The following is a 27,924-nucleotide window of genomic DNA, read 5'->3' as shown; positions in this document are numbered from 1 at the left end:
ACTTCAAGAGTATATTCCAAAAGATAAGCCAGATACGCACAGGATGCTCTAGAAGCCACGACAAAACAAAGAAGAAGAGGATTGTTTGTGCAAGATAAACATTACGAAGTGTCATTTACGAGAAAATTCATTCCTCTTATAAATTTTAACACACAAAGATAGGCGTTCAAGCTAGCCTCGATATCTCACAAACGAAACACCGTGCAATTGCTATGTAAAGTATCTTTTGGTAGATCACATATCGGGATGAACGGAAAGTTCGTTCCATTTTTACGGCTAAACCGAAGGATGTGTTTTCTTCTTTACCCGTGTCCTCTTCGATCACAATGTGACCATTCCCTCCGACGTTCTTCCGCCATTCGTGCCAAGCCAACAAATATCGAGTACTTGTTATGTAAAAATGCTTGTTTTACACTCTACAGTCGATCGTTAACTAATCGATAATGATTGGTTAGTTGGAGAAAAGCTAGATCGATCTCGCTACGAAAAATGAAACGAACTTTCTGTTCAACCGAATAATTTAGAAGCGATTCAAGACGGACAGATTACGTGACTCATGCTGTACGATAGACATTCTTTGCAACGTCAATTCTGTACATCGTACTAACCGGTAAGTATCTCCAAACTGACGTCGGTGCTCCTCGCGTGAAGCCTTTTTCTGCCAGCGGCGGTATCGTCGATAGATCCTCTGCTTCCTCGTCTCGAGGCCACCCTTTCCTCCGATTTCGCCCGGACGTCCGATCTACCAGCGCTGCTGCGTCGGTGCCTTCTGTCTCCTCGATCCTCCGATCGATACCTTTTGTCGAACTTCTTGTACAGCCGATGGCCGGGTACGTGTTTCGGCGTGGAGGACCTGTGTCCTTCCGGCGAGTCCGCGAAACCTGCCGGCGGTCGAACGATCTCTTCCGAGACCTCGAGGTGGAGCAACACGACGGCACGCACGATAGAGAAAAGAGGTAGATAGACCGACAGATAGAGAGACAGATCGATTCGAGATTGTTTTTTTTTTTTTTTTTTTTTTTTTTTGGTAGTTTGCTGGAGGTTAATTTTTAATCAAACTAAGTCGAATTTAAGTTAAAGCTGACATTTCAGCGATTTGCGACTCTCTGACCTGTTAACTCGGAGTGCGAAAATCAAAGATTCTTTGTCTTTTAACGCTAGAATCGCCAATCCAAATTCAAAGTTTGGTAATTTTAGCGTTACTGTATTATTATGTTTCGTGAAAATTAAAACAGATCCGCATAGAGATAATTAATTTCCGTATATGTTTAATTACGCCTGAGAGAGCAAGTTAACAGGTTAAGGGCTGGTTCGTTAGAAACGAGTAGGAAGAAAGGAAGAAATTCAAGACTCAAGCAACGACTAAACTACGCTATACACTACAGGCTTCGTCTATTTATAGTTAAATATACTAAAAAAAAGTACCTTCGAATCCACCATCAACTAACAAAAGAAGGAAGAATATCGTTTGAAACCTCCTACAAATGTTCCATCGCCCCTATCGTATCATGCCTTCGAACTTCCTTCCTTTCATAGGAGGAACTTTAATAAACACGGTGAATAATTTACCTCTCTTCCACAATGGTGACAATGGGGAGCGTCGAGGGCGCTGGCGGTCAAGCACTGGTCCGCGCCCTCGCTGTAGAAGACACTGTCGCTCCCTGGGCTCACGGATCTCAACGATTCCGCTGAAAGAGCCCTTAATCTAGCCTCTGGGCTCTGCGACTCAACGATCATCGCCCGTTGTCCGTTGTGTCCTGGGCTGCGTTGATAACGACCCGGACTCAGCCTCGAACACATTATGTCGTCCGCTGCGCGCGATCTTCTTCGTGGAAGACTGCCTGTTATGGCAGCGTTCTTGTCCTAAATGGAAACGATGGAAATAGGATAGAAAGTTGTTTCATTATGCCAGTATTACGAGTTGGTTTCGCGGTATTTTCGGTTACGAGATTTGTCAAAACACATGTGCATGGAATATTAAAATTTGCGTTTGGATTGGAGGCTTCGGTTTTAATTTTCGAACGAGTGCTGCTCGACATTATCTCAATCATAACGTTTAAGAAGCGAATTTCTGAAATTATTTTTCTATGGGATACATCTTATAAAACTTTACGAAATATAAGAATTAGCATTTTTTAAACGTTTTATCGTGCAACTTAGGAAGAAATAGGACGCGAAGGAAGAAATTTCCAGTATCCAATACCCGTAGAAGGGAACTTTCTTTGCAAGGATTACTTTACGTTTTATAAGCGAGTTACGTACGATAACAAAGAACCAAAAGGTAACACTGTGCAGGAACTTGGATAACATGGAAAGTGATTATATCAAAGTTCACATATAACATTCAGGAATAACTTTTTAATACGTAAAAGAGTGAAGTGTCTTACGCTAAAAATCCACTGGTAGCCAAAAGATAATTTTTAGCAGATAATTTTAACACGAATCAAACTAAGTTTATGTAAAATAAGTAGAAATAGAATTATTCTCTCTCGCGGAATTATATTCGTAGTAATGTCCTCGAAATTTTCCACTACGCATATATGAATTTGAAAATACACATATCCGACGTAATCTAATATTTTTCACATGCAAATTGGAATTTTCCGATAGTATATTTTTCGTATTCAGTCGAGAAAAATCGGTCAACGTAACGTCCGATTGCTGCTTTAAAAATAATAGAATATGCGTCTCTCAAATATTTTCCTTTTCTTCGACTAACGTTTCTCCAACAATGGCTTACCTCGTTGCTCCTTCTCCTAACAGAAACGTAGCCAGTGGTCTTCCTCCTGGGACTCTCCCTCGTCCTCCTGTGCCTTCCATCAGCGCTCTCGCGATGCATATGATGATGATGATGATGATGCATATGATAGTGATGACTGCAGCTAGAATCGTCCGAAGTAGGAACATGGCCGCCATCCTCAGCTTGTTCCACGCGCCAATCCTCTTTCTGAGGGCTCCTGGTAAGCTGTTGTTGCTGCGACTGCTGCACCTGAACCGTTTGCTGCACAGTTTCGCGCTTTCTGTTGTTCTTGTGTGGACTTCTGGCGCTCGTTGATTTTCCTCTCGGTCTATGACGATGACTCGGCGTCGGGCTAACGTCGACGCTATCTCCGTACAATTCTGCGCTGCGTTCGATGCCCGATGAGCTTCCAAGGAAGTCGAGGGTGAAGGTTTTCCTTCGTCTGCGACGCTCTTCTTCGGTCCAGCCGCGTAAATCTGGCGGAGACTCGGCGTAGCCACCGGAAGAGGAGCGGTGACCTTCCTGGAAGCGGGTAGTAATGAAAGGAGCGTAATCGATGTTTTAATCCCTAATTGGGTATCTTAGATAAATGGTAATTATTGATCTTACCAGCGATTTATTCGTTTAACCATTGAAGCAAGCAATGTGACGTATGAAACGTGTAAGATGTAACGGAGAAACGTATGGATTCGATTATTTGTAACCAAATAGGAATTTAAAAAAAAAAGACAAAAATCCAGTGCGTAAAATATGTTCAAACGATCGATTACGTTATCATCAGATACGGAACCAAGACGGTGTAAAATCGAAATAGTATACGATACGATCCCAGCTGAGATTCGCATTTAATCTTCCAGAGATCGTACCTTAACTGGAGCGAGACTAATTCGACGCCATTAACGAAGTTCGGAATTACTAAATCCTCGACGACTCTCTAATACTCCCTTCGAAAAAAAGGAAATAGCAAAAATTCTCATTACTTATATAGGATTTATAAGACGCCCCTGTATCTCGTTATTTTAGGCAAGAATATCCAGGAATACCAGGTTTTCTCTCGTAGAACTATCACGTTCTCCGGTCGGACGAGAATAAAAATTTGCGATTCGCGAGGCAAGACACGATCGACAAATCGATTGAAATTAGCTTAATTATGTTCTTACGTCACGATCCAGTTCCGTCTCCGAGGTGTGTCCGCTCGGCGGTGCCGTCTGCTGCTCGAGTTCCTGACCTGGATCTGTCATCGCATCTTTCAGGTCGTAACTGCCCGAACTACTGCTGCTCGTGGACCTAGCTGGTGACGGTGGCACCTCCAATCCGAATGGACTTTCCGTTTCCTCCAATATCGGTGGTGGGCTGCACGGCTCTTCAACGACGGCCTGACGCCACACACCACGGAATTTCAATTTCGCATTCCGCGGTACTTAATACCTCGTCCTACGATTTCTTCGCTAGGTACTTATTCAACGATCGCGCTAAACATTTATTTCGTAGATAAAAACAAAAAAAAAAAAAAAAAAGAAAATTATACAAATTCGAATTTCCCTAACAATCTTCTGGCCATTGAAACGAATGTTCTATATCCACGTAGAAATGCAAACAACGCGGATGAATATGCAAAGAAATTAATATAAAAGTTGTCGAGAAGTTGTCGAAAACTGACTGTTCTCGGTTCAATCAAATCGACATGGAAAGAGCAGCAATAAGTTGTGACAGCGATCGAGAAGAAATAGGGTACGAAAGAGACTTCCGGCGAGTCGTCTGTTCAACTTCTTCTCGAACTTCTCAACAAAAGGTTGCCGAGAGAAAGAATGGCGAAGCTTACCTCGCTGCGGGCTAGGCTATAAATCGAGCTGGCGCTCTCGAAAGAGCTTCCTTCCGCGGCAGTGGCTGTCGCCGAGGCCGAGGCCGCGGCGCTCGATGTTTGCGGGGGCTTCGACCAGGAACTGGTCGTTGCGGAAGTGCCTGTAGTGGTCCCAGTCTCGGTGGAGGTGTTGGCAGTGACATAGTCCTCGGTGGTCGAGGTTTCGGACAGGTCTGTGTTGGTTCGACCGCCCGAGTCCGTTCTGGTGAGGCTCAGGCCGAATTCGCTCGATGATTGGGATTGTGGCTGCGACAACGGCGGACCGGGACTCGGACGACGGAATCCGCTTCTCGGTCTGCCGTTCAGCGGCAGCGTCACGGATGATTCGACGCTGAGAAGTAATTGCCTTTAAAAATCGCTTCAAATTTTACACGAGGTGTCTCTAGCACGGGCCGACGTTCGATGGGTGAAGAGATCGAACGATGAGGTGCTGCGGGTGATCTCGTGCTTTTACTTGGCGCCGGGATAGAATGCTCTTTGTGGCTTGTTTCGATGTTTTGTATTATAGTTGAAACGAAAATTATGCCTTTGATTTCTATGAAATCCAATGATACGAAATACATTGAAAAATAAGATCTACGATACGTTACCTTGGTGTTAAGGGTTGAATAGGTGTCGTCGGTTCCAGGCGTATCCTCGGACTCGATGGACGTGACTCCATCGTCTCTTCGATATCCAACGCTTCGGTATCCATCGAGGAACGTTGCTGATGCTGGAGAAGCAGAAGGTGCCTTCTCCTCGAGGACGGTGTCAAAAGAGCCAACGAGTCAGCCTGCAGAACCGTCGCCTGTGACTCGTTCCAAATTCCGTCGCTGTGGTCCCTCGTGACGTCGTTCGTTAACGAATCGCTCGATGCGAACGGAGATGTGATCATACCGGTGATACTAGTTCCAGGGCCAAAGAGTAGCGGGCAAAGTCCGCTTTGCCGTAGTGGCCGTGTCGGCGACACGTAGTCCTTGGGACTCTGTAAAGTCCTTCGTGGCGCTGCAATTTTAATTGTAATCAAGTGTCAATCGCGAGTACAAGAAGTTTCAATCGAAAATGTTACTTAGTTCGAGTTTATTAACGTAAAGTGTGTAATAAATTTTCAATACTTTGATCGTACGAAGTTCATCAAATACTACCACTTAATAAGATTTCGAAGAAATCGGGTCTGAATATTTTAAGAAGAAATAAAATCGATCAAAGGCACTGTTGCATCAGGATTTGTATCCTTTATTTGCTGCACGATTTGTTCTGCTAGCCAATCCGCTGACCCATGCTTTCATCTTAAACCCGATATTCCAACTGGCTACCTCTCACGCTGCAAATTGCTTGAAAAATTTGACGGCTTTCGAACGTAGGTACGTAAAACTCATAGCTTGAAATTGGTCGAAGGTAACACAAGCGTAAAGGCAGAAAGAGTGACTTAATTTTTGGAAAATCTCGACAAACAACGAACAGAGGAAAAGAATAAACTACGTAGAAGTACGTACATATGCGGTTGAGATCGATCTATCCCTAAGTAGAATCTATCTGTTTGGTAACGATATAAATGAATTAATACAGCTGATCGAAAGTTTGCATTTTCGCATTCCTGATCTTTCGTACACTTTTATAAGCGCCGCTCAGTCTATTACTATATTGTTCTGGTTCGTTCCTTTCATACAGATTTTACTTCAACAGTCATAGAATTTTCAAAATATCCTACACAATTCAAAGAATTTTCGTTTGCAAACGTCACACGGTGCAATTTCTTCGAAACTGCTCGCGAGTGCATACATAATAAAAACATAGATCACATTTCGTACCTGATACCGCAGTCGGCGAAGTGGGAGACGTGGGGAGCGACCTCGGTAGCATAAAATCATCCGACGCCAAGCCTTGCACGCCATCCTCCAATGATACGCTTCTCTTACGGAACAGCCCTCGCCGGATAAGATTTTCGTGAAACTCCTAAAATAATATGCGTTGTATAATTTGTACGTGCGATGTACATATCGAGAAAGAACATCGCGATGATGCTACGTGAAGTAGTTTTTCGACTGAACCCCAACATTCCCATTTTTGTATTCTTTTCCACTTTTGCGACTCTGGCAAACAGGAGAAAAATACAATGTCGTTCGACGATTATCGATTTCTAGTCTCTTCGAGTTTCGAAGCTTTAAAGTCTTTGAGTAAGGTCGATGATGGGAGCCTGAGTAGCCCTGCGGCGTCCAAACTGCGAAATTTGCTAGAATTTTTGACGTCAGGATGATCGAAACTGTCGAGGACCGAATAAATATGATATTTTTCAAGAGCTTTACACGCCGCGTTGACAGAAAGTGTTTCGTTATTTTTTGAAGGAAATTGAAGCGTTTTTTTTTTTAATATGTAGATATTTTTGGAAAAATTAATACCGATCCTCGTTAAGATGAATATCATCGGTATCACGCGCGATAACGTATACCCAATCGTAAGACTGTAGGTGCTAAAATCGACAAGATCGTCGAGAAGTAATCGAGAACTATTATTTTATTATTAAGGCTATTATTTCTAAGAAGGCGATCAGACTTTTTATTTTCGCTTTGAAAAGTGGCTGTATGTATATGTTCGAATAGGGAAAAAGTTACCGTTTCGTTCAATTAAAATAACTTTTCTCCGGGCTTGTTGAACCGTGATCGATTAGAATTCGAGCACCTCGCACAAAGCAGTGAATTCTTTAAGAACTTTTAATTAGTTCTACGATCTTCCAACGAAGGAAAAAGATACATTCAGTGGAAATATTACGAAAATTTACCCTTAGAAATATAACCGAGGATTAAAGAGAGTTACGTGAAGTTAGCGAGTAAAATATTCCTCGAGAAGAAGTACGTTTACCTCGATAGCAAAGAACAAAAACGACAGTCTCGTTTCATAGACTGCAATTGCAGTTGGATAAATTTTAAGAGCTTCGGTTTAGTTTTAGATAATCGGCAAAGTTTCCTTAATGGTTTCGAAAATTTACGCCCGACCGACGTTTGTTGATAGGAGAAAAGGGAACTAATTAATTAGGATAACAAAGGAACAACGATCTCAATTTTCTAATAAAAAGCTTTTTTAATAAAGTGGATCAAGGGTGGCTAAAAAAAAAAAAAAAAAAAAAAAAAACGAGGAGTAAATGAATTATTCAAACGAAGAGGTAAAGCCGAGTAGACGATCATTATCCAGGCGAAAATTTTTTTTTAAATTCAAGCAATTAAGGCGGAGAAAAGTTTCAAAAGTGCTTAAATTCAGGATGCACTGCACACGTTATTAACTTTAAACTTCGATTTAGCTCCGAGGAAAGGGATCAGAAAAATTCAAGCTTTCGGTATTGAAATTTAGTTGGACTTGGAGTTCATCGAACTTTTTACCTCCTCGTTGACTTCGCTAATGTCTTCCTATCGAAAATCGAATATTTGTCCTCTTGACTCGAGTTTCAGTATCCTGCTTCGAAATTACCATAAACGTAGGTAATATAAAATTACAATTTTTACGTTCGGGGGACTAATTTTTGAAACAAAAATAGCCCGAACAAATGGATAGTAGGATAATGGTATTACGCGTCGGTTTCAAGGAGGTAAGAGTCACGCGAAAAGTTCGATAAATAGAGAGATTGGAAGATTTCGACGTAGCAGGAATAGAAATTGCACTGGCTCGGAGATTTAAAATGCTTCTGTAGCAGTTATCTCGGTGTTCCATACTGCGTCGTGCTTCCATGCAACGGTAGACGAAAGAATATTCAAAGAATTACGTTCGATACGTGATCGTTGATAACAATTCTTTAACGTGACTCTACCCAGCTTTCTCAAACTACTATCGGAGACATTGCATTTCGATAGCGATAGTACTTCGAATACCGTGCAACGTAAATTTATCTGCATGAGAAGCAAAACCATATTTATTTCTACCGAGACCATCGGGAATTCCGTGCATTACGACTTAATGTCAACCGAATATAAGAAATAAAAGAATCGAGAGGATACTTACCTCTTCGGGATGATCCTCTTGGGGCGAAGCGACCCTGAGCAGGGACAGATCCTCGGGCGTCGAGGAGAATTGGACGGTTGCTCTGACGGTCCTGCCCCACGAGTCCTGATGATTTCTCCTGCACGTATGAGGGTAACTTGGCTCGCCGGCTTCGCCGATCAGCTCGCGTCTCTCCACGCGAATTTCACCGTCTGAAAGAGTCTTCTGTAAGGGCAGGAACCTTCGTGTCGTCTGGGACATACGGTTGAGAAGGGCGCGAGCGTCCGGCGAGACAGGCGCCGGCTTGAAGTCTATTAGGATCTCCTGGTCGTCCAAATCGACGGATCTTCGATGACTTAAGGACTGTAAAACGAAAGAGAGAACATGACATTTTACGAAGCGAGTGAACAACGTGGATTCTATTCGATCGTCCCGGAACTTTTACTTTTTTTCTTTTTCTTTTTTTATCAAACTCGAGCCAGTAGAACGTTTATAAACGTATTGCCAGCCTTATGACGCACGACACGTCGAAAATAATTAGATCGTGTACCTTCTTCCGGCGAGTCTGTCCATGCCAGTATATTAATTAAAATCATATCGTCAAAGAGCGACGAAACACGAAATAACGAACAAACTGGAGGACGCGCACGCATTGGTGGTGAAACGTTTCGAAACGTATAATGTCATAAAACGATGAAACATCGATCAATAAGTTAATATCCGTAACGACGTTGTGTGTTCTTTAATTACACTCCACTGACAAGCTTTCGCTCTTTCACAACGTTTATTTTATTACTCAGACAGTAATTCGATCACACTACCATTATAATTCATTATAATCTACTATAAATAGCGTTAAAATTTGATGCTTGCCCGATCTTCTGGTTAATATAGCGTAAACGACTGTCCACAGAAACTATTCCGATGATTTATGCGAGAAATGCCCCGAAGATAAATTAGTTAATCCCGTGCTACTTTATCTAACGCGTTAATTGCGATTTTTATTCGTTCGAATGTGTGGACGGAATGGCCCGCTAATCAGTGATTTTTATCCGAATAAGAAATTGAAAAAATTGCAGTGCAAATTAAAAGTTACACAAAATTTGACCCAACTACGAAGGCAATGATTGCATAGACGTTAAACATTTATCTTGTATACGTTGCACGAAAATTACATATGACAAATGGAAAATTTGTACGAAATCAAATTTTACTATGATAATCGTAAAATAACGTAAATCTCTATTGAAGTACGCGATTATACGTTTTGCTGTGCCGCGCCATGGGATACATAATTCTCTTGCAATTGAAGAATTCATGATGCGCGCACACTACGACAGGATCTCGTACATAAATTCGTCATTGATTGCAATCGATAAATCGTTGATAGTTAGATATAATTTCGTTGAATTCGCAACGAAGGATGTATAATAACGTGTGGCAAAATTGCTAACGTTATTTTATTAATTGTTTTTATTCGCTTGCAGTTTCCATGTGATTCTCGAATATTACGATAAAATCGAACGGGTTTCTCTCTTTTTCAATCGTCACGGCTTTCGAACGGCTCAGGTAAGTTTAGCGCAGCCACGCACGCGAATCCTATACGATTTACACTGTTTGAAATGTGAGCTTAAACTCGGTGAAAAAGCTGGATACACGTAAATCGGTATACTCGAGGATGGTCAGGTTACGTAGGAGACCGGCCGGAAAACCGAATCGTTGGCCGCCTAATCGATATCTAGTCTCGCTACTATGACAGCGGTGAGATTTCATACGTGAAATTGAATCGGATGGAACGTCGGCGAGAGAGACGTTTGATGTTACAGAGAAGCAAGCAGGATCGGCGAATAATTCGGCAGATTTTCGAACCGGTTGCTTAACCACCGTTCGAAATTGGAATCCGTAATATGTTCGCTCTCTCTGAATCGAGAGTGGCGTCAAGTAGTACCCTACAGCGATTCGAGCATCACGAACCGAGGCTGAGTCCTTTCAACCGATTCTGCTGCTCTCCAAGTAGCAGAATCAATGCGATTCGAGTCGAATAGTCCACACAGAGTGTATCGGCAATATTCCAACGCGAATCTAGTCAGCAGCTGCCTGTATGATTGCTTCGCTATCAAAGGAATTTCCTGTCGGGCACTTTGCCTGTCGAGCATCGATCAATCCACGAGGACAAGTGGCGCAACACAGGACGAAAGTCGTTGCTCGAGAAAAATTCAATTTGCCACAGAGGCGGATCGAGGATCCCGTGTCCTCTTTGTCGTGGTTATATCTGTAAAGAAAAGATCGTAGGACGCCTTGCGAGTGTACTTTTCCCCGACTGTTGGTTTAGACGTCACGTTTAAGGGAAAGTTTTCTTTTTTTCCATGTAACTCGACGCGATTTTCAAGCAAACTTCCCATGTATTTTGATACGTCGAGAAAAGCGTCCGCGAGCTTTTATAAAAGACGCGCGAAGAAAATATCTAAACGAGTTATTTTTATCGTCGAAGGTAGGAAATACGTATTGCGAAAATAAAATGCTTCGAATGTTGCGGTGATTATCTCTCGAAGTACCCTCTTTTTTTTCTTCTCTCTTTTCACGTTTCTCTTGCTACATCGATTAACTTTTACGAGACATCGCACGAGCTTATAAAAGCTTCGTATCTCTTCCGTTAAATCGAGAATTCTGTTTAAAAAACCGTACTGTGGCACGACCTAACATTTCGCACGTTATTCGTTTGTGAAATATTCACGAGGCTGGTTGCAAAGAGCTGCGCAAAGTACCGTAACGCAGTAAGTGCAACCATAAAAAAGATCTTTGAAAGAAAATAGTTACTTGTAAAAGAACATGGAGTATAGCTTGTAATGCGTTTAATCTAAGAACCATAGAGAAATATCAGATCATTATCCAAGTTTAAAACGCAACGCTATAAATCAGATTGCAAAGTTCTGCGAGCAAAGTTTCCACTAACGAACAAAGAAATAGTCAAGAGAAATTAAGTTATACAGTAGGCGAAGGAAATAACCAGGACGATCGAGTTATACAGTACATCCTGCGTTACAAGTCCGCGCCACATCTGTTTCTCACCGAAGCTTAGGGCACATTGTGCCGACGCGTTGCGAGCATTTAACTGGTTTATTGAATCACGATGACCTATCCAATCGATAGAATTCAAAGCGGAATTAACCGTGACACCGACTAATCGCCAAAATTTCACGTTACTAATTTTTGAAAATTTCCAAAGAACAATACCTCGACTAACTCTTTTACCAGTTTTTCATTTAGGTCCCTGCAAAAGAGGAAAAATGAAATTACTCTGAAAAATATGCCAGGATTAACAAAGAACAAAAAGAATGTATAATCGTGACGACAAACAAAGAGGTAAGCGGAAATAATACAACGAATTGCATCGATAGAAAGAACAATTTGAAGGGTGAAAATGATATTTTAGTCGATAGCGATATTTCGCTCAAATTTTTTTTTTTTATCGCGATCAATGCCTGTCGTATACAGCGGATAAATTCGATGTACTTAAGGCATCCTTTAACGTTTCACATTTTTCCACGACTCTTTAAATCCTCTTTCTGCCTTCCGCCCCGAGAATCAGAATTCACGTATGATGAAATCTCGTGTGGGATTCACCGGTTTAAAAGACCAAGCAAATTCCGTGGTAACCATTAAAACTTACAATGTATCGGACTATTACTCCATTTCTCATTTAGAAGAAGATCGATATTAGATTCACGGCTCGATACATGTACTAAATTATCAAGTTAAAACTAATAATTCATTTCGCGAATGAATAATTTCCATTTCCTGACTATAATTATACTACTATTAAATTCTGCGGTGCGCTGGTTAAGCTACGTGATAAATAAATAATTTGTGCGATGAATAATACAAATAATAATGAACAGCTAGAACCTAGTTATATCTAATATCTCCCTGGTTCTACTCGTGTTACGTGAATTATAAACTTGTTCTCTATTTAAAATGTTTAAATTGGCCTCAAAGACAACATGAACATTATCGTAATATTTTTTAAAGTCCATGAGCGTATAAATATAGACGTAATAAAAATTTATCGTCGAACGTACATAGTAAAAATTCCCCTTAGAAGTCTTTGCGGCTGATGTGCAGTAATAAATGCAAATGAGTTGACTTTCGTAAAGTGGCTGACCACGTAAAGTATCGCCCGTTTCGGACATTCTTACTCTCAAAGTTTATTTATTAAAATCAGAAGTACCTTGGTTACAAATTCTAGCGAATCGTTTAAAATCAGAACGTACACGAACTGCAGTTTGGACACTGCTCGCTTTTATGAAATTGTGAAAAGAAAATTTGTAGATTCCTCTAGGAGATTGGATAGAAAAGTAGTTAGTTTTCCTAGGATTGATAACATAAGTTTTAGGTCTAATGTCGATCGAGCAACGAACCCTCGTATTTCATAAATTCAATTGCAACGTTGTGACTACAATAGGATCTCCATTATCCCACGTCCATTATCCAAATGTGCTGCTATTCGAATCTTCCATTATCCGAATGCTGCATTATTCCAACTGCATATTTCCTTCATTGCTATAATATGAAATTGCTATTGCGCACTTCTCTCCAAAGAGAAACGTATCGTATTAGCTGTTGATACAAAACGAGAGACAAAGCTAGAGTAGAGAGCGAGTTTCGGCTCTTAACTTATTTATTTGCAATTAATCGTGTCGTGAGTTATAAAAATTTAAGATTGACATTGTGCCTTCTGAAATACTATCAGACCGTGAAGATACAAAATATGGTAAGCCACGAATGACAAAATTCGCATTTGGAATAGATATTGGCTTTACCATCGCTTGGTTTTTCCGCTTACCATTTACCAATGTTGGACAAAATTTTATTTACCTATTAGATAATAAATAACAAATTAAAATAGCGTTTCAATTGCTAATAAGAATTAAATTTCTTATTTAAATAAAACTCATCTAAACGACGCCAAAAATATTATTGAATAATCATCACCAAACATTGCCGCTTACCGCTTTATATAGATAAATACGCTAAATGCATATCTTTGTATCTTCACGGCATTAAACTGCCTTTTTCCGTCCTCAAAGTTCAATCTGAACAATTTCTCAAGCGAAACCACATCGCAACAATGTTCCCAAAGACTCACATGGCTCATGATAGGTTCGGAGATGTCCCCGTTGGTCAATGGCTCTTCTCCGAGTCCCTGAGGGGGTGGCGTATCGACGAGGAAGGGTGACCTCGGCGGTTCCTCGCTCTGCGTTCTGTGAAGAGGCTCGTGGTGCTCCGTTTCATCCTTCCCGTTTGCACCAGTCTGACCTCCGCCCAACGGTGTACCCAGTTGACCAGCCTCCGAATAGCTCTTTGTCAGCTTCCTACCGTTGAACAGACCATTCGTTTGCGCCCCTTGCGAGACCATCTTCACCCGGTGTATCGTCCTGGGGCTGAGGGTAACGGGGACTCGACCCCGGAACACGGCTGGAATCTCCGTCTGGGTCGCCTGGGTTTTCATCGTACCGCGCTTCGGTGGCTTCTCTGAAGCGAAATTCAAACTTAAGGTCATTTGTATTATCCGCACAGACACGTATATAGATATAAACAGTGAAAGCTCGATTATCCGACGTGATGTAGTCCGGACCTATCTCGGATAATACGGAAATCGTACGATCAAATCATAGAAAACATTTTGATAGTATAATATTCTGTAATATTCTATTGTATTTAGATTTAATTCCTTATGTAATCGATTGAAACTTTAACTGCTTTTTCAATACCTCTCTATTTACGCTTTCGTAGTCTTCGTACTGCACACTACTTAAATGAGAAAACATTTTCATTCGATATTACATGCCTTTACGAATTGCCTTCTGTTGACTGACTGATCGAATGCCAATGTATATGTAATATGGATACTAGCGTCTGTGTCGGAATAATGCTACTGTGAACAGCGATACCGAACCGTTCCATGTCGGGTACGACGAATATAAATCAACCTTAAATCGGCGAAATCGAAGGCTAACGAGTGCTCCAGTCCACGGAAAAGACGGTTCGGTCTTGAGTCTCTGGAGGAGCGAAGGGAGAAAGAAAAGTGGAAAAGGGTAGGAAGGAATAACGAGAAGCAAGGGACGTGAACGGGAGGTGGTAGACGCGACAGAAAGAAAGGTGGCGTTGCTGGAAAAGAACTTTGCCACAGAAGGTAAATCTCTTTAGCTCCGTTCGACTTTGCCGCTACTACGTTTTTGTCAGCTCGAAGAGAGACTGCTCTGGAGATGTCGTTCGAAAGATATGGTCTGCTTGTTGTTTGAGATGTGGTTTGGGGAATTGTAAATGTTTTTGGTAGAGTCTAGTTTCAACGCACCTTTGTTCTGGAGGCCGAGGAACTCGTGGTACATCCGAAATAGGTATAATAATTTATCTATTAAGCGTAGAAAAGGATTACGTGCTTTCGATTATATGTCTATTAATTATTTCGTTATTTTAAACTCGAGTATAAAATGCAAGAAGCGATATCATTTAATTAATGGAATGGGAGATCGTATAACGGGAGATACTAACGAAAAGTTGAATGGAAATTACAAAATTATTTTGCCAGTAACGGAATTTTCACGGAATATTTCATTTTCGATGTTCATTAAATGTTCAAACATTATTTAATTAAACTAGTCGATTTTTTAATCGGTCGGTAGAGAACAAATAGAGATAATCGAGGAAAAATACCCTGCGTATTTTTAATATCATCCTTTCTTCCTTCAAGAGTCGGTAAATAAATTAACATAATATAAGGACACCGCGTCGCGTCGCTCAGATTATAAATCAAGCAATTTGAACGTGCTTCGCGTATTTCGTTCCCAGACGTAACATATTCTTGGGAAAGTCGTCACGCGGAGACGAATAAGAAACGGATATCCTTCGTCGTGGAAATTACCCTAGTAATATAATTTACATCAACGCTGTAATTGGACGTTCATTAGGAATTAATCGAGGAAGCGAAATTAACGCTTTCACCTATCTTGGCTCCGTGTAACTCTCGAATCGAATCTAATGTCAATGCGACGAGACTACTCGAAGCCGTTATCATTTCCTACGAGAGTTCAATATCGAGTCTCATTCGACCGACTATATTGGCAATTTGTTGGCTAATATTGGACTAACAGCCGGATCGAGGGCAACAAGTTAATACCTCATAAGAGTTTCAAGGTCCTCCACTTTACCCTGTTATTCGAATATTTTGATTCAGGATAAGGGATTGATTGTGAAGTAGGTTTGGCTATTATTGCAGCAAAATATTTTCAAAACGATTATCTAACTTATCCGGTTGTATTAAAATAATTATAATCTGTTTGATTTGAATAAATAAATGATTTCTTGTTAATTATTCTACCATCAAACTATCAACTTTTACTATCTAATTATCAAATAATCTAAATCTCTATCGTTAAATAACTAAGAATTTGTTTACTTAATCTTGATCCCAATTTCGTACGATTTCTCTTATTCATATGTTCCGAAGTAGCTATTTATTACGGATATCAAATCTTAGAAATTTCATCCGAACATCTTCACGGTAATATCGAATAAAGCTTCCCCTTCAAAAATTCAATTCTCGATCATTAGAGTACACGATGGAAATATATAACAGTCGGCTGAGAAATAAACTCAATCAATTTCCCGTAGTACAGGCTAAAATATGAATGATCGCCTATTTGTAGATACCCCGTTCGCGTCAATCTTTTTTTATTCGTCGTTTTATAGAAGAAAAATTTAATTTACGGTATTCTCTCGTACCTCTCGTACTTCCGATCATGCCCTCAACATGCAGTATGTATGTAACTATATTGCATTACTGTAGGAAAGAGTGCAACACCTCCCTGTTAACTTCTTCCATTGCAGAATTTCCATATCGTTTTACGATTTTTTGTTCCGAGAGGATAAAAACCTAGCATTGTCTCTTCGTTGTTGTATGCGCAATATTATTTTTCTCTCCGCGAAATTATTACATAGAGAATATAATTTTACGACACCTACTTTCCACGGCTTTGACCGCTTTATATCGCAGTTCGTGCTAGAACAATAAAACTATTTCACTTTGATAAGCTGTTTCTTAATCACGAATGATTGATGAAGTGTCATCAAGGTGTCCGACTTCTTCAAGATCTCCGTTCCCACTTCGTTCGAGAACACAACTTGTGCCCACGTTACCGTACATTGGGTTTCTCATAATTATTAATAAACGAAAGGCAAGCTCCTCCATTCTTAAAAACCTTTACAACATTGAAGACTTAAAGTTCTACGTGGCAATTTTATTCTGAATTATGGCGAAGCCAGAGAATAAACGAGAAGAAGAGTTTCGTGCTGCTACTTGCTAAACGGAGAAGCAACATAGAATGAAATTTCATCGTTTAATTAATTTCATAATTAATTTAAATTCAAAATTAATGAATGATGGGAAAATATATATATATATAAAGCTTTAACACGAGTTAATAACGTTATTCAATAACAGAAAATTAGTTTGTTAAACTATCTTTGTGCATGAACTATGTTTATGCTAGCACGATACGCAATGCATCAATATTTTCATAAAGTGCATTTATTAGCACTTTAATGAAATAATAGACATATATTGTCTCGTACATGGACATATTAACTAAATATTACAATTTATTGGAAATTGGACACTTTAGTTGTGCTCAAATATGATATTAATATCAGTAATAATATATAAATATGCGTATAATATAATAAATATTGAATATAAAATAGAGATTTTTGATCCAGATGCAGAGGTGTTAATTAATAATTAAATTTCATATCAAAGAGGAGGAGGAAGAGCTTTATTAAACTCTTCCTCGAAAATTTCAGCTTCGGACAACTATTATTATTAATTTTGCTTCCTTAATTATATGAGTTCTAAATTTCATGGAACTTTTCGCTCGACGGTTCAGATGCGCGTGATTTCAGGATAAAAAGATTTCAAACAAGCCGCATCCTATTGAAACGTTTTCTCTAAAGGGTGCTATTGTTCCAATCTACAGCCTTAGCTTTAAATTACATCGTAGGGCCTATTTCGTTTCATGGGGTAAATGTGTATGTGCTTCTGAAGGACCATCAAGCTTGCACAGTTCGCGAGAAAAGATGCGAGTAAGCCGTAAAAAAGTGTGAAAGCGTGAAAATTGACCTCCAAGGTGCTGTCCCGAGACTTGTGAAAAGTACGAGGAGTTTCAATGAGACATTTTTATAACACCGAATGCTACGTATTATACAATAAATCATCTTTTATACCATCCCATGGCAAGCCATTCGATCCTGGTTTTGGTTTATTTCGATCACAATTATCAAACGCTCGAATTATTTCAATTAAAAGTTCGAAATGGAATAAACGAAAGTTTATAACGAGCGTTTGAGCATGGTAGCACTCTTCTGAAAATTTCAACTACCATCAAATTTTCCAATCTAAAATTATTCTATCGCGTAAAAAATACTGTATCCTGATCTTGTACTATTGGACAAATTATATTACTTTGATTAATTAATTAATTTTACGTACGGTAAATACGCACATAGCGAGTTACGTTACGCGTAATTACTGCAGGCCACAGCGTTAATTGCTGTATTTGCATGAGGGAAAAGGGACTCACCAAGGACAATAACTCGGGTCTCGTTGGCGGCATACGGGTGCATCAAGGGTAAGGCCGAAGGAAGCATTGCGTTCTGTATCGTTGGCTGCGAATCTATAAGGCGTTCCTGGTTCTGCGGCCTCGGAGGGCTTCTGCTTCTTGGAACGTCAAACGACGTAAGAGTGTGCGATCTCGCGAAACTCACGTGCTTCGTTTTTGGTACTTGCGTGGTGGGTGGCGGGGGTGCTGGGGGCAATACAGGTCGAGGACCCTCCAATTTCGTCGATTCTTCGTCCTCTGGAAGCCATGTGTACCTATAACGGAGAACAGTTTCAGAAGCTCGTTTCTATAACGAAATAAAATTATTCGCGAATTATAAATATTCCCATATTTTTGTATCGTCTCTTTTCTTTTTTTTTCTTTTTTTTTTTTTTTTGTTCTTGATAATTGTTCCGATTTCAAATATTCAAAAGTTTCATATGCATAAAAGCGCGCGTTGTTTGTTTATTGGCTGAATCTACGTAAAGCCGCATTCACCGGAAAATTTTATTCACATTATTGCAAATGTATACTACGATGTATACGATTCTCGTCGGAAACGAACGGATTGTTCGATTCATTTGAATAAAATGATAGGATACATAAAAGAATACAGAAAATCAGAAATTTCGTAATTAAATGATAAAGGGAACAGCGAAATGTATCTCGTTATTCGAAATGACAGAAAAGTATATTACGTAATAGTTTGGTTATGTGTATAGAACGCTGTTGCGATGGAACACAGAAATACCATTCAAGGTTTGCATTGTAATAACGAAACCGAATTTACATCGGGATGTGAGCGAAGTAAAGCGCGAGTCTGCGATAAAACGAACGAATCCATAACTAAAACATAATCAGATTAGTTTCGTGTTATTTGTTCGCGATCTTTACAAAGAGAAACCAAGTAAGAATCCATTGTGTCGTGGTCAAACACAACGCGATATTTTTTCGCAGTTATACGAATTAGAAGGATGCCTCGTCTTGTAACAAAATTAAAAGCAGCAGCAAATGACATTACACACGCGTGTACGATGATCCAACAGGTGTCGCGGAAGAACGTTTCATAATCGCGAGACAAAGGACGGGGCGCTAACGATCTAAAGAAAGCACGTCGCGCTTTTTCCACCGGATGACATTAGGATAAAAGCACGCCGTTAGCACGGGCAGAACTTGCCTGCCGTGGATACAAGGCTTAATTAACCGGTTAGTCGATAGACATTTATTTCTGCCCGGGGACATCAAGCTTTTTATTTAACACGCGAGGGAGAACGCCATGCCACGGAGATATTGCCACGCACGCTGGTTACATTCTCATTTCCATTGTGTCGGCCAGAAGCCGATCCTCGCGTGTGACAGGTATTATCTTGGGGGAAAAGTGGGTGACGCCAACGTTGCTTCTGCGACGCTGCAACAACGACCTAAATAAATTGCATTTAGACTCCAGCATGATGATCTCGAGGATGCGTAGTAATCTTGCTCCGCTCTTCTTTTCGCTCAGATTTTAATAAAATAAATCTCGTTTCCACTTATTCCCTGTTCTTTTGAGAACCGTGTAATTTTATCTGGCACGTTATATATCGCTTTCACGGCGTCGAGTGATATTCAAATTTACTGGTAACATTCTTCGATACGCTGTCAGAGTATTTCAACGCTATCTATCATTTGTCGTAAGCCAAAGGCATTTGCGAGCACGCTTCGTGTATCGAAGTTGGAGGATTTTAAGTCCAGCGATCGAGTTGTCAATCAAAATGAGATGGAGCACCATCGTGCACGAGCCATACGCGATCCACGATTTCGAGTGGCACGCGTTCTAACGATAGCTCCAATTGTCGAAGATAAAACAGGCGTGCGCTTTCTGCGAATGCTAACTATAACACGTCGATACGTTTCCCTGCCATTAAGTTCCGTAATAATTTCTAAAATCGATCAGAGTCACGTGTCCACATTTATTTCCGCTTATCTTCGCATCGACGCGTAACTAAAGTCTAAATACGGTAGCGTGTACATCAGGGAACGTAATTTTTCATCGATCGGTAACGGCCTTGAAGCAACACCGGCGAAGGCTGCTCTCTGTACGCGGCAGCAATCAGAAATAAACCAAACCCCTTGAACACGCCATCAAACCCGTAATCACTTGCCTTTCCCTTGCAACAATAACCTCGTTGGTAACGAGGTTTCGTGAAAATGTCGCGTTAGAAGGCTCGTTACGAACTTCCAAACATCTTCTTAAGATTCTATCGGAGTCTCCGTGTATTTTATGCGCAGATTCCCAGTGGTTAATTTCTCTCGGTGCCACTTCGGAATATTTACGCCGACGAATCACGACACCGTGAACGATGAGATATTTCATCGGTGTGGTAAACCTCTTTTACGCCCTGAGAATATTATCGATGCTAAATTTCGTCGTACGACTCGATATTAACGAGTTACGACACGACGGACACGTTCTTTCTCCTCCTCCTGCCTTTGTCAGAATTTATGACAAGTATACGAGTAGATGCTTCAAAGATTTTCTACGAACAATGGTTTACGATTTCGACGCAAGAGATATTTATTTTTTATATTTTTATTTATATTTTCCTAGTTTGCATTCCGGATGGCTTGTGTCGGGGTTCGTTCTCTTTATAAAATGGCCGGCGCAAATGAAAATTAACGAAGGTATTTTGACAAAGAGCGATATAGATAAACCGAAACACGTAACTTGCATTTAGACATCGTTTCGTTATCGAATCAGAGGTATATCAAGATCGATAGTGGCGATAATTCAAACTCTGACGCGCATGGTGCTTACGAGAATCGAAAAACATGCCAAAATCTCTCCAGATCTCATTTTCCACCGGTTCTTGATTTTCAATTTTCTTCTGTTCGGCACCATCGTCTCATCCGTATAAAACGTAACATGAACGACATCGTACCACGATGTATCTCAGTCGTAATATCGCGCGAGCGAAATTGCATCCTGAAATATCTCGTCTGCGAATATCAAATGTTTGGAAACTCACCTTTTTGGATCGGGGACGGTGCAGAAAGACCTGGGTCTGCGCCGGAAGTAGGAACTCTCGATCCAGTCGGCCTCGTCCTCGAAATCGTAACGAGACAAACCCCTCGAGTAGGTCGGATAAGGTTGACGGTACATAATCTGCAGGGAGCGTCGGGGATAAGGGGCGTCACAGAGGTTCTCATCGCTGGGCACGCTTCTCACGCAGGCGGAGAGAATCGAGGTCCTCGCGGAGGCGCAAGGTGACGGGCCCCTGGTCGACAGGCATCCGAAAAACCCACCACTCGATTTCTCCACCGCGTCCAATTGCCGGCTGGTTATGCAATACTGCTCTTTAATGTCCTCGCGTGAATAAAGCGGGGTCGCCCTGCGATCCCAGTCGATGCTGATGCTGCCAGCAGGCGCTCCGAAACCACCGTGTAGATCCACCTGGGTCGAGACGTCCACCTGTCACCCACACAACGTTCGCTCTGATTAGTGGAAAATCGATGGAGGATGCCGGCTTCGATTCAAAGTGTCGGACCACGATTCCAACTAAGGTTAATTCGATACTATAGCGCTAGTCTAACGCGTTTGATGCTGTCGACGCATATAGTGCGTCTGTTCAATTACAATGGCTACAAAGAGTATTTACACGGGCCTTATTTTTCAACGAAACGTTCCTTTATCGAGTCGTACATTTCGCGATAAATATAACGTTAGGTAAATATGTACTCTTTATAGTCGCTGTATTTAAATATCGATCCTTACGTACTCGTACACACCTTTATACTTTTTTGGTAGATAAGAAACTAGCCATCGACGAGTGAAATGGCTACATCTTGTGACTGTCGTAAACGAGCGTTAAAGGATTAACGGACGTGCCGCATATCTTTACATAGGATGCCGACGCGAACGTGATATCCTTTGAATAACAAGCTTCGATAAAAGCAATTTCAAGGAGTGATCGAAAAAGAACACAAACAAAAAAACGTTAAACGTCCCTCTTTCCATTTCATTGGGATCCGATTTCAGTCATTAAAACAGAGATCAATTAACAACTGACAATATCGATATTCAACTGACACCTCGGCAGTATTGCTCGTCCAGATTTATGAGCCCCATTTACGCCATCGCGAATTGCGAATCCTGTTAATTTGTCAAATCGATAAAACATCCCAGTTAACCACCAATTACGCTTCTTCTTTTCGTGTAAAAAGAGAGATATTTTTTTAGCAGGAGAAATTATATCTATTTCGTTTCTCATTCAGAATGCGTTCTGCCTGTTTGCGCTTCTCGTCTTTCGATGAAATTCATGATATCACGTCGAGATTCCGAAAGCCTGCACACGCCGATATTCGATAGATCACCGATACTCGTCAATTTATAATTGGCTTCGCAAAATTCCGACTTGCAGTTGCGTTGTGATTTTATTTCAATTCGAATCGACAGCGTTGCAAATAACATAGAGATTGATTTCTACGTGAAAGTTTGTTTGCCACTCTATATCGTACATCGATTTCATTTTGATTTCCTTAAATCAAACTGTATGCCCCGTATAGCCACTATAGTACTTTCAGTGTTACATTCGTAGGTTTCACGCTCTTACACCTTTACTGTACGCCGATATCTTTTTTAACGTTCTAACGTCATTATCGAATTCCAAGCTAATCACTATCGTCCTACGTATTTCGAGCGAGCGCCGATACTCGTTAATTTTTAAACGTCCTCGTGGAAAAAGGAAAGTTGCAAAGACGAAAAAGAAGAGGAGAACGTTCTTCTATTGCGAGTTAACGCGTCTGTCCCAATTCGTCTCATCTGGACGTTCTATCGATCTTCCGGATAGATCGATACCATGCGTGGAACAGAAACTGTAACGCTATTAGCGTCGCATGGAATATTGATACAGAGCGTGCGACTTAAAAGGACCGAGCGCGTGTTTCAAACGGCCGATGCGTCGACGTACCAGTGGCCATTCGAATAGGACATTTATATCGTTAGCGTGTCGACCCGGACGCACCGTGTAACCTCACTCACTCTCTCTCAATCTCTGTGTATTTTCAACGGCTGATTAAATTGCGAAACGGGCACGATGCGGGTCGGTTAATAGAGTACCTACACCACTGCAAACGTTGAAGGTGGTTCGAGTGAAACTCGGTATGGAAATTGTATGGAAAAGTTTGATAAAAGAGTTATAGAGATTTTGCATAGTTCTCGTTCCATTGTTTTATCATATTATTGTATTATTGCTATATTATTTTACCTCAAACTTTCTATTACACGCCAATATCCTTTGAAATTTAAACTGATCGTACTTTACGTACTACTTTGAGAAACATTCTACGTACTAAAAATACCTATTCTTCGACATTTTCTTCTTTCTGTGTATAAGCATAATGTATTTGCAAAATGTTTCGAGCATAATTTTACGAAGTACAAAGATTGGAACAAATACGGTGTTGGAAACTCGTTCAGAACGTAGCCAATACCTCCGAAGCTTGCGTTTAATAATATAAAACGCGAGGCGATCGAAACTGTGCTGAAAGAGTTGCTAGCTCGAAGCTTACCCGTAACTCAGTGAAATGACGGGAGAAAAAGTAATAACAGTTAGGAAAGTTTAAACAAGTTGACAGTTGCTATCGTTCCTTTTACGAATTCATTGTTTTAATAAAAATACGAGAAGAATTAGCCGCGACTTGAGTTAATTATAGCAGGAAATTATAAACACAAAAATCGAAGTCTCGTGTTCACCGATATTACAAATATCTAAAAACGTAGCGAGTTTAAAGTTAAATAAAGCAAATTGCAGATGCAATTATACGAGTAAAATTGGCTCTACTTTTGTTTTAAAACAAACTCCCTGTATACCCTAAATCAGTAACACACACGTAACATTTTACCTTTAACGAACTTCACGGGAAGCCGAGCGTCGTGCAAACTTACAAACCAACCAATTCCCCATCACTAAAGATCAATTTCCCATACCATTGGCCAGATTCCGCAAGATTAACGCAAATTGCAAACACGGAACGAGATTAACAGTAGCGTTTACCAGGGACCGATTGATCAAAGGTTAACAAGTTGATTGCCACTCGAACGACGAAATTCGATGCAATGGATTCCATTTTGCTCGAACGTTACCACGCTAAACGGCCGGGACAAAATCACCAAACAGAAATGGCGAGCGTTGACGTGCCACGAAAATGGCTACGTAGGGCGATAAAATGGATTTTCTCAGCGGTTTTCCAGTATCCGCTTATGGTCGATCGAAGGAAATTCGCTTCGCCGCCAGCGTCTTCAAAGTCTCTTTGTTCAAATGTCACAAAGGTCCCATTATTGCGGGCCGAAAGAACGTTGCTTATCACGTTCAATGTCTGTGCATGTACGAACACGGCTACACACAGGATACCTCAGGGCAGATGGTCATTTTATTCGGTCGTTTTAGAAGTTTCGTCATCTTTGTTTTGATACTAAATTGTAAAGAAGAATTATAAGCTCGACCATCGATTTTCGCGATATTCTTTCTCGTTTTCTATCGCACACCTTTCATTTAGGACATATTTTTTCGTAACTCAACTTAAGAGATCTTCGCGATTTTACTTTGATCGGATATATCTTAGACAAAATTCTTCTGAACTTCGACAATCGATCTTTGACATTTTCCGACGTCCAAACTTCGCGTATAAATTGAATTAACATTCCCCAAATTTCTTTAATTTGTAACTGACAACGATTCATACTTATCGAATGACATTAGGATTGTTTGAGAGTTCGAAAGGTTGCGGGAGAATAGGGTAGTTCGGAAAACGCATTTAAGAAGCTCGGAATGAGAATGGGCGAAAAAAAGCGAACGTGAAACGGAAGACGGGAGAAGTGGAAGAACTGCGGAGAACGGTGACCGATAAGAAACTTCTATATCGAATGAAGAAGTCAGAGTTCCTGGAAACAATAAAATTTTGAGCAAAGTTTATGAAAATTAAGGAATCACAAGGGAGAAGCAAATCGACAAGTTTTACGTTGTAACGTGGATACAAATTTTTATAAAGTCGAATGGTAACCGATAAGAGTCCAAAAGCACATTCGATGCATTTCGAGATAAAACTGTTTTTCAGCTACGCCGTTCTATAAGATTCAAGCGTCTTGCGTTTAACATTAAGTCGCCTTTCCACGAAATATCTACAACCTGTGTGTACTAAAATGATGTACAGCGTCCGTAGAACAATACTTCACTGTTGACTCAACTTTGACGAAAACGTGCTATAGATCCTTATTCCCGGTTCCCGCATTCCCGGTTCCCCAGCAAACGTAAATTTAGAACGTTTTGTTGTAAGAAACGCAACATTGTTCAGCGCGTATGTACCGAACATTCCGTGCAAGAAAGGGTACAAAAGCGACGACAGTAAGGCAAGAGAAATTACGCAAGTCTAATGCCGTCTCTGTTGTCGATTTCCGATAGGGGAACTGATCATAATGAGCTAAATACGGCAGCAGACTGTTTTGCATTTACGAACTTCGCACGTATTAACTGGTTGGTATTAATAATGGCGAACAAATTTTCGAAAAAAGAAATCGAGACAACAAAATGCAAAACGGCATTTGTACTTGGGATATGTGTTACTTGAACAATTTACGAGTAATTAATTCAGAATAAAATATTATACGTAATTCGTAAAAATTGCTTTTCAGTGTCTTTGAAAATGTGTAATGAAATTGCTTCGAGCGAAGTAGGCGTTGAACGTCATCTCTGATGGTAGTTTAGGTGCACGACTTTTAACAGAATCGGAACGAGAGATCTAGAAGTTCGTTTTCAGTCAATGACGTTCGTCGTGTCGGGATTCAATTTTCTCGAAAATGCACAGAGAAAAGAGGCAACGAGGATGAAGACGGCGCGGCCCCTTAGCTGAAGATGAAGATGTTACAAGTATACGATGCAAAATTGAAGCTTCGCGTTAATTCTTAATCCGCACTGCTTTACTATCTCGTGCGCTCGTCAGATGAAGAGAAATGAGATTGTTGGAAAGAATATACGACGAATTAATACGCAGCTAAAGGCTGTCGAACTTTCTCATGGATTAATTCGTTCGATTTAACGAAAGATATCGTGCTGTGAAATAATCATTAGAAATAAAGGATAAATATCTTTCCTGAACAAACGATATCGGCTATTTATCATAAATTTCAGTTTTCGGATGCCGTGTAGCTACTAAAACCAGAGACAACATTATCCTCTTGCATTAACGAACATCCAGGAACGACAACTAAATGACACAAACATCCACACCGCCAGGACACGATGCAGGAAATTAAAATCGAGATACTGTATATATCGATGTGTATTCCACAGCTGCAATACGATGCCACTGCGTACGCACGGACAGCCACGTTCGCAGGACATTTTCATTTCGCGCGAGACGCGTCGAAAAAACGATAATTGATCGTTAGGGACTAATTAAGAGTTTCTGCTTTGGTGAGTGGGACATACGAGTGGTCATGCTCGTTCCAATTACATCAACGCCTCGATCTTTCATTTTCGACACCCGTGAAAACAGCGCGCCGATATCACGCGAAATAATGATCACGATATTCCGGGCAAACAACCATGCGATGATAATGGCCCCGCGTTGCAGAAACCTGGCCTGTTTTTAGGTGCGTGAAAAATTCACACCTTCCGGTGACGTACGCTGATAATGCATCCAGCTGGAGATTCCGCGCGATTAATACGCGAATTATCGAGCGATTATCGAATGAAATGAACGTTCAAAGAGAATTTGGTTTTCGAAAATAGCGGAGTATAAGGAGGGAAAAATGATGGCGCGAAAATGGACCTACTGGTCTGCTGGTAAATATATTCGGATTTAACTCTGTTGCGGTTCTTTGAGTTATTCTCAACTTTGTCGTGCTCTTTTTATACGTAAATATTTGGTAAGTTTGTGGAAAATACAATAGAATGGCACGCTACATCTTCGCTTGAAAATCCTGTTTTGATCGACTGTCTAACTAATTGCAACAATATAATTTACAATACATCTTAAATGGCTGAAATTAATTCAGACAAGATTATGCAAGAATAAATTATCAAGCTTCTATTCTCTGCATAATAATTGGCACGGTTCCAAGTAATTATCCTAAATGCTGTTGTCTTAAGTAAATGAATTGTTAATCGATTTTAGGTGCGTTTGTTACCAGCGCGTCATAATATCTCTAGTATCTCTTAAACGCAATGAAACAAATTTCGTGGTGCGGGCGTAAAATGTTTCCCGGTGAAAAAGTTACTATCGTTTCGACTGTAAAATGACGTACAGTTAATTACTTTCTGGGAAAAAATCGTCCTTATTTCGCCTTGAAGGGAAGGATAGGATACTGGTTTAAGAATCGAAAATGGCAAAATCGCTTTTGTCGTTTCCATTCGTTGGAAACAACGTACAGACTTATTATTCTCTTTAAAATCGTTCCTTTGCTTTTGTTTCACAAAGACCAGACGCCGTGCTTCTACTCCAATAATTCTCTTTGTTGTTATACCGCAAAAAGGTGAACAAAAATGTTCCCTAACGAAGATCGATAATGCGATGTGAGGTTCTTACGTGCACACCAAAGAAATTCTTTATCGACAAACGCGCCGCATTTTGCAATAGATAATATATGACACACGCGATTTAGAAATCGTGGGACCCGATTTTTTCGTCGAAAAGTTCACGATGAAATAAAACAATACCGTGTTGAACGCCACTTTTATATATCTCCC

General features: G+C 40.5%; 2 protein-coding genes across 3 annotated transcripts in view; one reads left to right on the top strand and one right to left on the bottom strand.

The window, feature by feature from the left end:
• Positions 1–27,924, top strand: part of LOC126922820 (potassium voltage-gated channel protein Shaw-like) — a 60,323-nt gene that overhangs the window by 10,893 nt on the left and 21,506 nt on the right. The gene's annotated exons all lie outside the window — the stretch shown is intronic.
• Positions 1–27,924, bottom strand: part of LOC126922794 (uncharacterized) — a 54,235-nt gene that overhangs the window by 19,452 nt on the left and 6,859 nt on the right. The window contains exons 2-13 of one of the 2 annotated variants that reach the window (XM_050735661.1): positions 21,208–21,650; positions 18,185–18,477; positions 13,696–14,081; positions 8,571–8,912; positions 6,392–6,536; positions 5,192–5,585; positions 4,563–4,947; positions 3,901–4,116; positions 2,741–3,262; positions 2,388–2,399; positions 1,570–1,863; positions 609–912 (exon numbers count right to left, since the gene is read on the bottom strand). In XM_050735661.1, coding sequence (XP_050591618.1) covers positions 609–912; positions 1,570–1,863; positions 2,388–2,399; positions 2,741–3,262; positions 3,901–4,116; positions 4,563–4,947; positions 5,192–5,585; positions 6,392–6,536; positions 8,571–8,912; positions 13,696–14,081; positions 18,185–18,477; positions 21,208–21,650 — 3,736 coding nt within the window. The remainder of the gene's footprint in view (positions 1–608; positions 913–1,569; positions 1,864–2,387; positions 2,400–2,740; positions 3,263–3,900; positions 4,117–4,562; positions 4,948–5,191; positions 5,586–6,391; positions 6,537–8,570; positions 8,913–13,695; positions 14,082–18,184; positions 18,478–21,207; positions 21,651–27,924) is intronic. The other variant, XM_050735662.1, reaches the window with a different exon arrangement.

Source organism: Bombus affinis, chromosome 12 (genome assembly GCF_024516045.1).
Source record: "Bombus affinis isolate iyBomAffi1 chromosome 12, iyBomAffi1.2, whole genome shotgun sequence".
NCBI classification, from domain to species: Eukaryota; Metazoa; Arthropoda; class Insecta; order Hymenoptera; family Apidae; genus Bombus; species Bombus affinis.
This window is presented reverse-complemented; position numbering and strand designations above follow the sequence as displayed.